General features: G+C 35.2%; 2 protein-coding genes across 5 annotated transcripts in view; both read left to right on the plus strand.

The window, feature by feature from the left end:
- The window catches only part of LOC129905979 (ATP-binding cassette sub-family G member 4), a 212,316-nt gene that overhangs the window by 83,936 nt on the left and 111,228 nt on the right, over positions 1-17,152 (plus strand). The gene's annotated exons all lie outside the window — the stretch shown is intronic.
- LOC129905980 (zinc finger MYM-type protein 6-like) lies at positions 353-2,465 on the plus strand. Of its 2 annotated transcripts, none has more exons than XM_055981614.1 (2): positions 353-455; positions 516-2,465. In XM_055981614.1, the coding sequence occupies exons 1-2, from the start codon at positions 364-366 to the stop codon at positions 2,350-2,352; spliced, it is 1,929 nt and encodes a 642-aa protein (XP_055837589.1). In that variant the 5' UTR covers positions 353-363; the 3' UTR covers positions 2,353-2,465. The 2 variants fall into 2 exon arrangements, with proteins under 2 accessions (XP_055837589.1, XP_055837587.1); XM_055981612.1 differs by having other exon boundaries at positions 364-455; positions 513-2,465.

Here is a 17,152-nt window from a genome sequence, read left to right on the forward strand (position 1 = left end):
GCAGGGCTGCCACCTTACTCCTTTAGCAGTAGATCTACTGCGTTTTTGTCTAAATGAAAATCTACTGCGCAGTAAAACGAATCTACTCCTCTTTTATAAAATTTAATAACACCTAACCAAAGTTTGTTGTAAACACGTCCATTCAAAATTTTAATACTCAACCACCTTCACTCACTCTGAATACATTCACTAAAAATAAAAATTACCTATTTTGAATTGTTGTGGATGCGTCCATTCAAAATTTTAAATAGGTACTCAACCTTATACATTCACCCTGAATGCATTCATTGAAAAATTCAGATAACTTCAGCTTGCGGCTACCGGCTAAAAAGATTAAACTGCCATTAGGTTGACAGTTGACACATGTCATCCATTTGTTTTTGGTTTGATTGTGTTTGGTTGTGGTCTAATATTTTGAAAATGGACAAATTTATAATTAGATCGAAGAAACCAAGGTATTGTTGCAGCCCCCCTTAATTTATTTAATCTTTAATTAATATATTTTTGTTTAGCAGTAGCAAAAGCAATGATTCATCAAGTAATATACAAGCAGAAACAAATAGAACAATAGAAACAAATATAACAACAGAAATAAGTTCAACAACAGAAACAAGTAAAACAACAAATACTCATAAAAATAAAACAACAAATAGAACAGAAAATATAACAACAGAATCAAATAATAATGGAAATCCAAGTACAACAGAAGCTGGCCCCAGTGAAGATGAGGCATCAAGCCAAAAAAAATACAAACAAAAATACAAAACTTCATGGGAAGTACATTATTCGTGGCTGCAGTGCGTCAACGAAAGTTGTTTTTGCAAAATTTGTTTCAAGTCTCTCGAAAATAATAAGAAAAACCTTGAAAGGCACCATGTTTCTGAGAGACATGTTACTAAACAAAAAAATGAAAGTCAAATGATGTCCATTCCTAGTTTATTTCAACATGCAAATACTTGCGATTCTGATATATCAAAAATTAAAGCAGAACTAATGTGCGTAATGTTTTGTATTAAGCGTAATTTATCCATTTCAAACATGGATGCTCTTCCATCTTTAATTAGCAATGTCTGCCCAGATTCATCAATCGCTAAAACGATTAAGTGTGGAAGAACAAAAGCTACGTCAATGATTAATAACATAATTGGACCCTTTTCCCAATCATTAATTGTCGAACATCTAAAAAATAATAAGTTTTCAATTATTATTGATGAGACGACAGATGTCTCTTCAACAAAGTGTTTAGTTTTAGTAACTCGTTTTTTTAATATTGTAACAAACAAAATGACTGACCATTTCTTTGCGTTGTTAGAACTGCAACATTCAGATTCCCAGGAAATATTTTCCAGTTTAAAATCAATTTTTGAAGAAAAAAATATTGCTCTAACAAATATAATCGGACTAGCGACGGATAACGCATCCGTCATGTCCGGTAATATTTCTGGGGTAAAAGCAAAATTTTTACAAATAAATAAAAACCTTTTTTTTCTTGGATGCACCTGCCATTCCCTGCATCTATGTGCATCGGCAGCATTCAAGAAATTTCCAGATTACCTTGAAAAAATAATAAAAGCTATTTATAATTATTTTGCACATAGCCCAAAACGTATTGGTGCATACAAACAGTTCCAGGAAGCTTTTGATTTGAAAACCAACAACATTTTGGGTTTATCTGCCACTCGTTGGCTCTCATTAGAAAGTGTTATTAACCGACTATTGGAGCAGTGGCAAGGGTTACAGCATTATTTTAATTTAGAGGCTTTTGAAAATCAAAATTCAACAGTTAACATATCTAATTTTTTAATGAACTCAAAAAATAAATTATATCTTCTTTTCTTATCTTATATTTTAAATTTAATGAATAAAAGCAATAAACTTTTCCAAAGCGAGTTCACCCAAATTCATTTGCTTAATCAAGTGATGCAGGATTTGTTCCTAGAAATTCTTAAAAATTTTATAAGGCTTGATGAAATAAACGTAGATGTTAATTTTGAAGATTCAGCACTATATATGCCACTGTCCGATATTTACTTTGGCATTCAGTTACAACAGCATATCAATAAAAACTTAAATGAATTTGCTGAAGATGAATTATTCGATATTAAAAATAATTTATTGGAATTTTATAAAGAACTATGTAACCAAATAAAGAAACGCTTTAATTTTAATAATAAAAAATTGCAATTATTAAAGTATTTAGATGTAAGCCAAATAGCTAATGGTAGTTTAATGTCCATCTTACCAATTTTTGAAGAATTTCCACATTCATCTCAAAATGTGGAAGTTCTTAATATGCAGTGGAGGTTCCTATTAGGCAATAACGATTTTATTAATAAATACCATGACCCTTAAGATATTACAAAGTTTTGGTCAAAAGCTGGCAGAATTTATGCTTTTGCTATGCTCGTTACCGCATAGCAGTGCAGCTGCTGAAAGGAAGTTTTCGATGGTAAACTTGATAAAAACTGAAACAAGAAACAGCCTCAACACCAATACCCTTCAAAATATTATTTTAGCCAAAGAGCTATTAGACCCGAAAGAGGATTGTAGGTCTCCCTCAGATTCGCCAGGTATTATAGAATTCTATAAAAAATTTAAATTCGCACAAGGCGAATTTATAATGAAGTAATTTTATAAATAAAATGTGATCTCTTTTTATTTTAAGTACCTAGAAATAAGAATTTTTAAAATGAAATGTGATTTTTTTGTTTAATTAGTTTAAGAAATTTTTTTTTTGTTTTTTTTTTACTGTTGAATTAATTTTTAAGTTCTATTTTTATTCATAAATAAAATGTATTTTTATGATTTGAATTATGTTTTGTGTATTTTAAAATCTACTGCGGTATATCGCAATCTACTGCGCTTCTTTCTAAAATATGCTGCGCTCAATTATCTTTAGGGTGGCAGCGCTGTTAAGAAGCTGCCAACAGAATTAAAATTTTAAACAAATACAATGACAATTAACTGTAAATTTAGTTAAAAAAAAAAAAAAAAAAAACAATGTAAAAACGTTAGGCCCCTTTTGTGCCAACATAATACTTAAATAATCAATGTAAATTTTAAGATAACTATCTTTAAGCAAATTGTATATATATATTACTGTTCTCCTATTAACAGTATTCTCTGTATCTAAAATATGTAGCATTTCTAATACCATTCTTTTACTATAGTTCTTTTCTGTTTGTAAGATATCTACATTGTTATAATCTGGTCTATTTCCCTCATCTATACAATGTAAAGCTAGAGCAGTTTTTTGTGAATGTTATTTATATCTTACCTATGACCGGCTATACGTATGGATGTACCTACATAAACTGATGGACAAATGTTTGTTCCATCACCTAAACATTTTATTTTATGTACGATATTTGATTTATCATTTCTAGAAAATTCACCTTTTAAATTTGAAAAAAGTGAATTTCTTAAAACATTTAGATAGCTAAACGAACATTATCCTTGTTTAATAAGAGCATCTTGAAGTCGATTCGAAAGATTAGGAATATACAAACAACTTCTATACGAAAACTGTGTTGTATTTGTAACTAAATTTGGTTGAACCAATGGATTAAAATATTGGTTCAATAATGTTTTTATTATATTTATTGGAAAAGAATTTGAAAGCAGAGTATCCATGATTTTGTTTATGTTATTCTCTGATATCCAATACTCTGTTAATAAAAGTAAAATCAAAATACGACCTGTAGCCATCGAAAAAGATAACATTCATTAAGAAAAATATATATTTTTTAAATATCAATTTTTCGAAAACGGGACATATTTGTCAAGTCTTAGTTTTAGGCTGTGTTTTATTTTTCTCGTGAACCAGATCAGATCATTGTTTTTATTTGCGAAACACTAACAAAACAAAATTCTGATTTTATTGTAAGCCATCGTGCGGCTAAAATTGACTCGTGAAAAGTCGACATTACTTTCCCAATTTTCTTTCTTTATTTTCAATTTTGATTATAAATTAAAAAAAATACATCAATCCTTCTGCAAACAATTTATACTCTGGAGATAAAAGTTTAACCGGCTCCCAGAGCAGGGTAAATGTTTGACAGCTGAAAATTTTTTTCTAAAAAAATGTATTGTAAAAAATTTAGCTTAATTTAAGCTCCGAAACAAAATCCTCTCGAAAATACATTTGATCTAAGAATTTGGATAGAATTTTGTATGTTAGCTAAAATTTAGCATATATTTTGAGCACTTGACCATTTTTTTGATTATTTTGGAAGTAATTTTTTTTTTAATTCTGTGACCCAACCCCCAGCCCCCCCAAACCAAATTTCTAGATCCGCGCCTGGTTGATAAGGAGTTAAAAATCTCCGTTAGTAATTCAATTTCTCCTATTGCTCCGAATTCAATACATCATAAAGCTTTATCTATTTGTTTTGAATATATTGAATATTTTAAAAATAAATTTTCTAATAAATTTAAATTAATGTACCACAAGGCTAATATTCAGGGCATAATGAGTTGTATGTCTCAATTTAACTGGAATTCTCAGCTTAATTATTCTGATTTATCGGTTTCATACAAATTTTTTACTGGCTTGTTGAAAAGTGAAATTAATACATTCGTGCCGAAATTGTCTATTAAATGTAATTCGAAACCTCCATGGTTCAATAAAAGGTTATGTAATCTTAGCAATAAAAAGAACAAAGCTTATAAGCTATATCGAAATTCATTAGATAATTCTTTTCTTAAATTCAGCTATACCCAATTGGATAGAGAATTCAATGTTCTAAATAAGTTTCTTTATAACAATTATATGTATATGTTCAATAGAGAGAGAATTAAAGCATAATTGTAAAAGTTTCTGGTCTTTCATAAAGAATAAAAAAAATGTAATGGTTTACCTACCAAAAACAATGCAGTACATGGGTGACACATACTCCGATATTGCATCTATTTGTAATGTTTTTTCAGCTTATTTTCAATCAAATTATACTTCTCCAAAGAGATATCCTTTACAAACAATTAATTCCGAAACTCCATTAAGTATTGGAGTTTTGAATATAAGTGTATCGAACGAAGAGTTCATCAACTCTCGTTCGATGTTTCTTGATTGTTGAACAGAGCTACTTTGTGCTCTCGTTCTATGTTTCTATGTTTTCTCTCCTTCTTATTGGAGAGAAACCATTTTATTTTAAGTCTTAAGACGAAAGCGGAAAGATTCGGACAGAAAGTTTGGTTATCGGAAAGATATTTTTGTTAACGGAAAGTTTTATCATTGGAGAGAATAAAAAATCTGATCGTGGTTTTTGCTTCGGCTTTTCCACGTTAAATCGTTTGTTTTATTTAAATAATTATTTTCAGCTCATACGATTAGTACTTGTCCTTAGACTTGTGCTAAAACATTGGTCATTCGAGACAAATTTGAACCAGCGCCAGCGCCGTGCAAAGTTCATGCGTGTCGCGGAAAGAATATATATGTATGTTTTGATGTGCGTGTTTATGGTAATTTTATGCGGAAAGAGCACAGGCATGCGAAAGTGGAAAGAATGTCGAAAGATTGTGCGGATAGATCCGAAAGTGCGGGAAAGATTGTGCAAATAAGTGCAAAAATCGAGCGACGGAAAGAAGCGGCATGTTGAGACACGCAAGGATAGAGTTTGTAGCAAATCTGCACAAACGGAGAGATGGTAAGATCATTCCATTTATAACGAAAGAGTATGCCATAGCGGCATTTTGAATGTATTCCCCTTACTCGAAAGAATATGCCACAACGACACACACTCTGTTTTAGTTTTATTTCTTCTCAAAAGAAGCGAGAGAATATGCAATAACGGCACCTTATTTTGCCTTTGCTCAAAACGAGAGAATACGCCAAAACGGCACACATGCACAAAATTCCATTCTCTTACAAGAGACGAAAGAATACGCCACAACCATGGTATAAAAAGAGAAGGTATGATCATTAGAAAAAACTCAGTATCGAGAACTGTCAAAACTTATGGCTACTTAAGGTTTTGACAGCCCAGCCCATTGAAATTGTTGTTGTAAACAAATTCGTCTTGGAAATTGTTGTTGCTTTTGACTTTGCCAAATGCCAAACGTCAAAACCTTATTACCCCATTTTGTAAGATGGCGGCTCTAATGATCATACCTTGTCTTTTTATACCATGCGCCACAACGGCATTTCATTTTTCTGCACGAAAACGAAAGACAACAGCGCACATGCACACATGCACACATTTTTCTTTTTTATTATTCTCCTTCGAGAGATAAAAATATAATACACACACATCAGTTGTATTTACTTGTATTCCTACAAGAGCGAAAGAGTACGCCGTACAGGCGAACGAAAGAATGCCATCAACCACCATGGTAAAGGCAACACAGTGACAGTTCAAGCAACCCAGTTGTTTCTATGGAAAGAGTTGCATACATGTATACATACAGTGTGCATGGGGAAAGAGGTACTGAACCGGTTGCGCAGCGATGAATGGAATATTTTCCCCACTTGCAGTGCGACGCGCAAACGGTTCAGGGGAGTTTAGTTAGAACAAAATAATAAAAACTTTAATACAAACTTTTTGAACAAAACAAATATATTAAAAAAAACACGATAGCTCAAAGTCGATAGATTAAATCAAACGAAAGACTCGACAGAAAATTTAAAGCGAAAGAGAAAGAAAATTTGGAAAGAAAAACCAAGATAAGAAATACAGTCCACATATATAAAAAAAAAATTATTTCGTGAGTGTTGTGTTGCTGTAGGGACAGTAGTAAAGTTTTTTACAAGGTCGAAAGAGAGAGATACGAATAGTAGTGTGTTAGGGAATTTCAGATTTTTTTCATGAGCGGTTTAAAGTTTTTCCGTTTGGAATCATGTTCTCTTTCTTCTCAAGGAAAATACTCGTGGTTGTTATGTGCCATGACGGGGGAGAGACGAGAACGGAGTTAGCGGAAAGTAGGAAAGACAATTCTTGTATTGTTCGGAAAGAACATTCTAGATGAGATACATGTGCATGTGTGTGCGAAATCTGTTGAATTTTTTGGAAAGAAAGAGGTATATTTTTTGGAAAGAAAAAGGGAACGAAATCTGCTATATTGCTCAGGTTCGTTCATCGGAAAGGGAAAGACATAATTTTCAAAGGAAAGACGGAAAGAAATTAAGTTCAATATTTTACGAAAGGAAAAACATAATTTTTTTTATTTTATTTCTTATTATTATTTGAGAAAGAAAATATTTTAAATTTTGGAAAGAAAAGCACTCATATCAAGAGAATGGGTGTCAAAGTTTTGGAAAGAAAATAATATTTTTATCGAAAAAATATTCTATCATGCTATTAATTTTTTCTTTGTTTGTTGTATTGTTGATGGGACAGAGAATGTTTTGGAAAGAAAAGAAGAAAAATATATCTTCTATTGGAAAGAGAGGCACGTATGTGCTATGCATGGTATAAAAAGACAAGGTATGATCATTAGAGCCGCCATCTTACAAAATGGGGTAATAAGGTTTTGACGTTTGGCATTTGGCAAAGTCAAAAGCAACAACAATTTCCAAGACAAATTTGTTTACAACAACAATTTCAATCTGCTGGGCTGTCAAAACATTAAGTAGCCATAAGTTTTGGCAGTTCTCGATACTGAGTTTTTTCTAATGATCATACCTTCTCTTTTTATACCATGTGAGCTATGGTTGTTTGGACAGAAAAAATATTTTGGAAAAAAAAGAAGAAAATATATCTTCTATCGGAAAGAGAGGCATGTATGTGCTATGGTAAGTTGGAAAGAAATACTGGTTATTGTGGTACGGAAAGAAAATATGAATTTGTAGGAAAGAGAAGGATAGATTTTTGGTTTGTTTTCCTTTGTTGTTGTTATTGAAATACAATTTTTGAAGGAAAGTTGTTTTTATTTATTTTTCCATTTTTTTCAAATGACATAAGACTCAGATTTTGAATGTTAATATCATTCGATTATTCTGGATAGATTGTTGGGAAAGTCGATAGAGTGCATCTCAGTTGTCGATTGCACGACTTTAATGGACAGATGTTAGGATAGAGGTAAGATGCATCAAGGTATTTAAAAGTATGATAGGGAAAGATGGAAAGAGCGAAAGAATGGGACTCAAAGCATAAATGCGAGTCGCCAAAAACAAATGGAAAGAAAAAGCAGGAACTCAAAAAATTTAATTATGTGTAGTTGCCATAAGCTTGGAAAGAAAAATGGAAAGAAAAAGCAGGAACTCAAAACATTTAATTATGTGTAGTTGCCATAAGCTTGGAAAGAAAAAGCAGGAACTCAAAACATTTAATTATGTGTAGTTGCCATAAGCTTGGAAAGAAAACTTGCTAGTGGACAGATGGACAGAATAGCCAATTTGGCTACAACAACAATACAGCAAACACACACAAATCATATATTCTTTTATTATTATTTCATTTTTGACTTTTATTTTATTTTTACAAACAGGATTGAGTCGAGTTGGAGTTGGTGAGTCCTCAGTACGTGCTCATGCCTGAAATCAAAGAGCGACTCTCTCAGTTAATAGGGATGAGTCGTGGACGTAGGGCTGAGCCGGGCTGAGTGAGCCGTCATTCTCTGGTTCGATTCTCCTTAATATCTTTGTTATTTTTATTAGACAATTTCAGGTTTTCAGGTATTAATGCTGTTTTGATTATTTAATCAGATTCGATAGATTGGACAGATTCGATAGATTGGAAAGATTCGATAGACTGGACAGATTCGATAGATTGGACAGATTCGATAGATTGGAAAGATTCGATAGATTGGACAGATTCGATAGATTGGAAAGATTCGATAGATTGGACAGATTCGATAGATTGGAAAGATTCGATAGATTGGACAGATTCGATAGATTGGACAGATTCGATAGATTGGACAGATTGGATAGATTGGACAGATTCGATAGATTGGACAGATTCGACAGATTGGACAGATTCGATAGATTGGACAGATTGGACAGATTCGATAGATTGGACAGATTCGATAGATTGAACAGATTCGATAGATTGGACAGATTCGATAGATTGGACAGATTCGATAGATTGAATAGATTGGAAGGTTGAATAGATTGGAAAGTTGGATAGATTGTTAAGTTGGACAGATTGGAAGGTTGGACAGATTGGAAGGTTGGATAGATTGTTAAGTTGGACAGATTGGAAAGTTGGACAGAATGGATAGCAGCGGCCATCCATGCAATACAACGCATGATCGCCCTTACGAAAGAAGAGAGATTTCCTGAGGCAGGTCGAAAGACAAGTGAACAGACAACCGGAAAGAGTGACAGAGCGACAGCAAGATAGAAGGCCATTGTCATCACGAGCTGGCCGCACAGACGATAGCCGCAGAAAGCTTTGTCAAGCGTGTTTTTCAATGACACATCCGCTTTGGGACTGCCCGGAGTTCCAAGCATTGACATTTCAAGCGAGACAGAACTTAGTAAGGGACAAAAATATCTGTCCGAATTGTCTAAAGAACGGACATTCAGCGATAGAGTGCTTCCAAGGTCCATGTACCACATGCCCTGACTTGATGGTGCTCCGAGTCCAGGAGCAAGGAAAGAAAAGAAGTGGACAGACAAGCGGACGAAAGCAAAAATCCGACTGACTAGATGGTGTGCCAGCGAAGCGCCGTAAAATCGTACGGAAAGACAGGAAAGATACGATGGGGAAAGCTATGAAACGAAAGAATATGGAGAGCGATAGAAAAGAACGACAGAAAGACGATTCGGACGATACTGGCAGCAAGACATCATGGAAAGATTTTAAAAGACATGTTGTACATCTCAGGCCAATCTGGTGAATAGCCAATTGGTGGAAAAATTAATGGTAACGAAAGAGCAGGTATCAAGGAAAGCGATGGGGATTAGCGGTTAGCCGCTTCACATCAAACATAAAACCATACTAAAGATTAGACCATGGTTTTCGAAAGAGACGACAGTTGAGCGAGAACTTTGGGTTTTGCCGAAAGAAGATCAGTGGAGGCCAGCACAGAACTTGACATGTATGGTTAACGATACATCTCAAGAGCTGCCATTGGCCGATCCTGATTATTGGAAAGAGGGTCCAGTGGACCTGCTGCTAGGATGCAAATTCCTAGCAGCCATGTTTGGAAAGATGGACAGACGGACAGATAGTGTGGTTTGTTTAAAAACCACTTTTGGAAAGATAGTCTTAGGACAGCAGGGAGAGCTTCTCTCTGGGAAAGAATTAGGACAGACATATATACAATAGCTTTGAGTAACGAGCAGTTACATGAAGCACTAAAGAGATTATGGTTATTAGACGAGATTAAACCCTCGTTCACAAGATCGAAAGAAGAAGAGCTGGTGGAACAAAATTTCCAAAACACGTATAGACGTGACAGTTCTGGAAAGTTTGTTGTATCGATTCCTTTAAAGGAATCATGGAAAGACATAGGCACTACCGAGCTCATAGCGAAGCGAAGGTTTTTTGCCTTGGAAAGAAAGTTGGAAAGAGATGCTGAGCTGAAAGAGAAGTATGTTGACTTCATGAGAGAGTATGAAAGATCTGGTCATATGACTCCTGTTGTTGAAAGGCGTCATAACCAAACAATTTATCACATTCCACACCATTGTGTCACAAAGAAGTTCCGAGTGGTCTTTGACGCCAGCTGTAAAACAACCAATGGAATATCGTTGAACGATGTTCAGATGGTAGGAGAGAAACTACAGATGGATCTGCACAATATTCTAATGCGTTTCAGAAGGCATAGAGTTGCGATTAGTGCGGACATCAAGATGATGTTCCGAATGGTATAGATTGCGAAAGTTAGTGGGACCTTCAAAGAATTTATTGGAGGGAAAGCCCAAAGGAAAGATTAAGAGAATACTGGCTCACGGTAGTCACGTATGGAATGGCATCATCGGCTCACAATGCAGTGAGAGCCTTGGTGCAATGTGCGAAAGATATGGAATTGAAATTTCCTACAGCCGCGAAGGCAATTCAAGAAGACTTCTACATGGATGACTGCGCCATAGGTGCTGATTCTGAAGTTGAAGCAATAAAGTTATCGAAAGAGATTGACCTTATACTAAAGAGTGCAGGTTTCGAGCTAAGAAATTGGAGTTCGAATTCCAGAGCTCTCATAGAAAACATGAACTATGAGGAGCAAAATTCGATTGTATTCCAAGAAGACGACAAAGCGTCGATTCTGGGATTGAAATGGTTACTCGACAGAGATCAATTTACATTTGTAGTAAAGACACCAATATCTGAGGATATAATGACTAAGAGGAAAGTAGTTAGCTGTGTAGCACGGTTGTACGATGCAAATGGATTTTTATCGCCAGTAACGATTCTTGGTAAAATTCTTATACAAGACATATGGCGAGGAAAGAAGGATTGGGATGATGAATTGTCGAAAGACATTCAGGAAAGATGGAAAGATTTTTGGAAAGAGATTACTTTCTTGGAGAGATTTAAAATGGAAAGATGGATGGATAGGTACATCGAAAGATGTAAGGAAAGAAGTTCATGGGTTCTCAGATGCGTCTGAGAAAGCTTATGGGGCAGTAATTTATGTCAGGACAGAATATCCGAATGGAAAGATCAAGTCTGCACTGCTTATATCAAAAACGCGTGTAGCACCATTAAAGACAATCACGATATCACGTCTTGAACTAGCAGCAGCTGAGTTGCTTGGAAGGTTATTCGTCAATGTGAAAGAAATTATGCAATGGAAAGACATAGAGTACAACTTCTGGACAGATTCGACTGTTGCTTTACATTGGATTAGCAAACCACCATGCGATGTCGCGAACAGAGTTTCGTCGATTCAAACAAATACGAAAGTCGAAAGATGGAAGCATGTAGGTACGAAAGACAATCCTGCAGACCTGCTGAGCAGGGGAATGAAGCCATCTGCGCTGGTCGACAGCAAGTTATGGCTGGAGGGACCGGACTGGCTATCACTTCCTCACTCCGAATGGAAATCTGAAAAGTATGTGCCAAATCTTTCAGATGGGGGGAGGGATGAGATGAAAGTGTTTACTCTCATCAAGTTTCACGACATGTTATATATGAATATCAAAGAGACTGGAAAGTTTGTTCCGATACATGAATGTACGAGCACACTGGAGAAAGCAATTAACGTTACTGCATACGTTTTTCGCTTCATAGACAAAGTAAAAGCGAAGGTAAAAGAATCGAGAGAATGGGAGAGAAAGTACGGAAAGAGGCGAAGACGTTCGTTGCGGTACGCGACGAAGCTGGAAAGAAAGGCGATTCAACTCACATCGTCAGAGAAAGAAGGTGCGGTAGTATATCTGCTGCGGAGAGGACAGGAAAGATATTTTGGGAAAGAAATAACTGCCATCCGAAAGAAGAAAATTTGCACGAGAGAAGTAAGATAGAAGCTCTAAAGCCTGTATTGGAAGATAAATTGATCCTGAGGGCTGGGGGGCGACTGGAAAGATCTGAGATAGAATATGGAAAGAAACATCCAGCTATAGTACCGACTGGTTCTCGACTAGCATGGCTGATAATGGACAGTGCTCACAAGGCAACAAAGCACGGGGCTGTTCAGGTCATGATGCAACACATACGAGAGAGATTTTGGATTCCGAGATTAAGAAGCGAATTGAGAATGTTCATACACAAGTGTTTGGTTTGTGTTCGATTCAACCACCGTTACGAAAGTCAGCTAATGGCGGATCTGCCAAAGGAAAGAGTAACTCCTGGAAAGGCATTTCTACACACAGGTGTAGATTATGCGGGACCATTTGAAATCAAAACATTGGACAGAGTCGGAGAACAGATAACGAGACAGAAATGTTGGGTCTCTATTTTTGTTTGTCTCAAAACGAGAGCCATACATATTGACGTTGTGTCAAGTCTGACATCAACTGCATTCATTGCCTGCTACGGAAGATTTATAGCCCGAAGGGGAAGATGCGAAAGAATGTACAGCGACAACGGCACTACGTTCGTTAGAGCTGCGAAAGAACTACAGAAAGCGAAAGAAGTTTGGCAAGGGAAAGAGACGATAGACTTTCTTGGTGCGAAAGGGACAGAGTGGAGATTTATGACTCCAGCAGCGCCACATCAAGGTGGCATCTATGAGGCCGCAGTGAAATCTATGAAATTTCACTTAACAAGAGTGGTCGGAGCGAAAGTACTGACTTATGAGCATATGTTGACATTGCTTGCTGGAATAGAAGCAATTTTGAACTCAAGGCCATTGCAGGCACTCAGTGACGATCCGAATGATTTACAGGCGTTAACGCCGGGACATTTTCTGGTGGGAGAGCCATTGGTGCTTCCACTACCATTCATAACGGGAGAGATACCAAGTACACATGGCGTACAACTATGGAAAGAACGAAAGAGAATGCTTACTCACTTTTGGGTAAGATGGAAAGAGGAATATCTGGTGACATTACTAGAGCGAAAGAAATGGAGAAGAGAGAAGCACAACGTCCAGGTAGGTCAGCTGTGCATTATTAAGAGTGAGAATTTCCCGCCGTCAGCGTGGGCTATGGGAAGGATCATCAAGTTGATACCCGGAAAAGATGGACTTGCTCGAAATGTGATGATACAGACTGCAACCAATCAGCTAAAGAGGCCGGTGCAGAAGATTTGTATTTTACCAATAGAAGAGTAATCTTGTTTGTGACGAGAAAAGGCGAAAGATAAGACGATCAGCAAGACGATAGATGGTGGAAAACCGTAGGTTTTCGCCGGGACTGTATCGAACGAAGAGTTCATCAACTCTCGTTCGATGTTTCTTGATAGTTGAACAGAGCTACTTTGTGCTCTCGTTCTGTTTCTATGTTTTCTCTCCTTCTTATTGGAGAGAAACCATTTTATTTTAAGTCTTAAGACGAAAGCGGAAAGATTCGGACAGAAAGTTTGGTTATCGGAAAGATATTTTTGTTAACGGAAAGTTTTATCATTGGAGAGAATAAAAAATCTGATCGTGGTTTTTGCTTCGGCTTTTCCACTTTAAATCGTTTGTTTTATTTAAATAATTATTTTCAGCTTATACGATTAGTACTTGTCCTTAGACTTGTGCTAAAACAATAAGTGCAAATGAAATTGAAAATGCATTACGTAGCTTAAGCTGCGATAAAAATGCTGGTCCAGATGAAATTCCTCCAGTTATTTTAAAAAAATGTGCATCTGCTCTTTTTGAACCTTTAACAATTATTTTTAATAATTCTCTTTCTAAAGGAATATTTCTCTCTGAGTGGAAGAAATCCTTCATTAGTCCAATACACAAATCAGGTTCTAAACAGGAAATATCAAACTATCGCCCGATCTGCAAACTCTCAGCGATACCTTAACTTTTTGAAAAGATTGTATACGATAAATTATCGTTTTGGTTCAAAGAAATAATATCGCTTTACCAACATGGGTTTGTGGGGGGAAGATCCACCTCCACCAATCTTGCTCCATTTTCAAATTATGTCCTCAATAAACTAGAAGAAGGTTTTCAGGTTGATGTCATCTACACAGATTTTGCCAAAGCGTTCGATAGAGTGAATCATTCCAAAGACGTTGGAATTGAGACACTCCCACAAGTTAACATCTATATTCATGAATGCCTAACTAAACACAACCATACACTCCTACAACAAGCTTTAATATATAAAAAACAAATGAAACTCTCATCAGTCTTTTCATCACGTGGACGTGTGTTCGTTAAGCTCTCTGCAAACGATGATTCTCTTCCTGTAGAAAACAAAAATTCTCTTATAAAAATCAAAAACGACAATGAAAAGCAACAAAACTTTGCAGCCACAGCAGATGACCAGCAACCAGAAGAAGATAACAGCTCCGACACCCTAGAATAAAACTTTTTCTTTTTTTCTAAATCTATCATTAATAAATCTTTTGAATTGTACTTTATTAATTATATGAATTGAGTCTTAATTTTTTTATTTTTACTTTTGCTAAATCTTACTTCTGAATTATATAAATTGTATTACATAATTGATTCTTAAATTTTTCTATTACTTTTTTTTCAAATAATTTTCATTTGTTTTTTTTTCATAAATAAATTTCTATAGCTAAGATATACATAATTTTATTGTTGTTCTGTTTCTTCTTGGTTTTTCTTTTCCTATCTTTTCTGCTGCATAGAATTGTTTAATTTATTTGATAACACGACATAATGGCACGCAATGGCATGAGTGAAATCTGTTGTCGGGCGATTTTGAGTATATTAACCCATTTCCGGCGGCAACCAGTTCCAGTTGACTTAGAAACTTAAAATTTTACACACTTATTGTTTTTGATCTAATTAGAAGTAATGTGAAAAAAAATTTTTGCTGAATCCCAGGAGGGCTTTAAGATCTGTAGTATTAATGCACGTAGTTTGAACCCATCAAAGATAGATTATATGCGCTATCTATTTAATAAACAAAATGTTGATATAATTTGCATTAACGAAACTTGGTTTAAAGAATGTATGGATGACTCTTTTTATAGTTTGCCTGGTTATAATTTGATACGTAATGACCGAATAACTAGCACAACAGGCGGTGGCACTGCTCTTTATTATAAGTCTTCCATTAATTGCAGAATTCTTCAGAAATCTTCGGGTTGTGTTGAGTAAATCATAGCAGAGGTTTATGATGGAAATATGAAGGGCTTAATTTGCTGTGTTTATGTACCAAATAGAAGTGTTTCTCCTATTCCTTTTTTCTCGGCACTTTCAGATTTCTCGGATTCTCTGGAACATGTTATTATTTGTGGAGATTTCAATAGTGTTTTACTTTTAAATGCGTGACATGTCAGCTTCACTAGGTCTAAGCATAATCAACTTTCATCCTACAAGATATTGTCCAAACCAACGTCCCAGCTTACTTGACTTGTTTATTGTACCTGATAAAAGTTCAGTTCTCTCTTGTGATCAAATTTCATTAGCTGGAATCTCTGATCATGATTTACTTTTCTGTGCGTATAACTTAGACTTTTCTCATTGCAGCGTTCTTAACTCTATCTGTTTTAAGGACTTTAGTTCAATTAACATGGATGCACTTAGGCTAGCTGCTAATGAACTACCTTGGGATTTTTGTAGATCACTTTCGGATGCTAATGAAAAACTTGATCACTTTCAAAAATTAATCTCTGTTCTTTATGATCAAAATGTTCCTATAAAGAGTTTTTATTCGTAATAAAGACAGCCCTTGGTATACATACGATGTTTTAAGAGCAATCAAAAATCGAAACCATTGTTACAGCAAATGGAAACACTGTCCCAGTGGAAGAAGTTGGTCGGCTTATAAAGTAGCGCGAAATAATGCTACAAAAGTTCTTCATAATGCAAAGAAAAACTACTTTACCTCGAAACTAAACACTTACCTTCCTTCTGAGTAACTCTGGCGTAACATTCGTGAAATTGGAAACAAAACCAAAGATGATTTCGAATTGGATCCGAACGAATTAAATGAATACTTTCTATCTGATACAGCTCAAACACCTAGCATAGATACAAATATGATAACTCAAATAGACACTAGACCCAAATTCACTTTGTGGTGGTATCTTGTTCTGAGGTTATGCAAAGCCTAACAACTATTAAATCAAACTCTGTTGGTGAAGATGAAATATCTTTGCGATTTGTAAAAATTATTGCTCCGTTTGTAATTTTTCAATTAACACACATAATTAATTTTTGTATCACGACATCAGTGTTTCCCAACAAATGGAAGTTAGTAAATGTTGTACCCGTCCGAAAAAAAACAAATCCACGTCTGCATAGTGACTTTAGACCTATCAGCATATTACCTTGTTTGTGTAAAGTTTTTGAAGGTATATTAGCTAGGCAAATAAAAAACTATGTTGAAACGAATAATCTTCTTTTTTCCAAACAATCAGGGTTTCGATCAAACACTGCGATGGTAAACATTCTCGAGGAAATTCGGCAAGATAATGACACAAATAATTATATACAGATATCTCATCTTCATAGAAAAAAGTGACATATGAAACTGAAAATCACCACTTTGAAGAGCTTTAAAAAAAGCTCTTTTCAATGAAAAATTTGAGAAATTTTAAAATGCTTTTATTTCTCTTTGGAATTCTGATTATTTATTCTCTGATTCTCTTTTACGTGGTCTTTGAGAGTGAGTATCATGTGTTTTCATGGCTCTGCCTCAGACAGAGCGAGAAGATCTTTTTGTATGGATAGAAAAGAAAAAAAATCATGG

Source organism: Episyrphus balteatus, chromosome 1 (genome assembly GCF_945859705.1).
Source record: "Episyrphus balteatus chromosome 1, idEpiBalt1.1, whole genome shotgun sequence".
Classification (NCBI taxonomy): Eukaryota; Metazoa; Arthropoda; class Insecta; order Diptera; family Syrphidae; genus Episyrphus; species Episyrphus balteatus.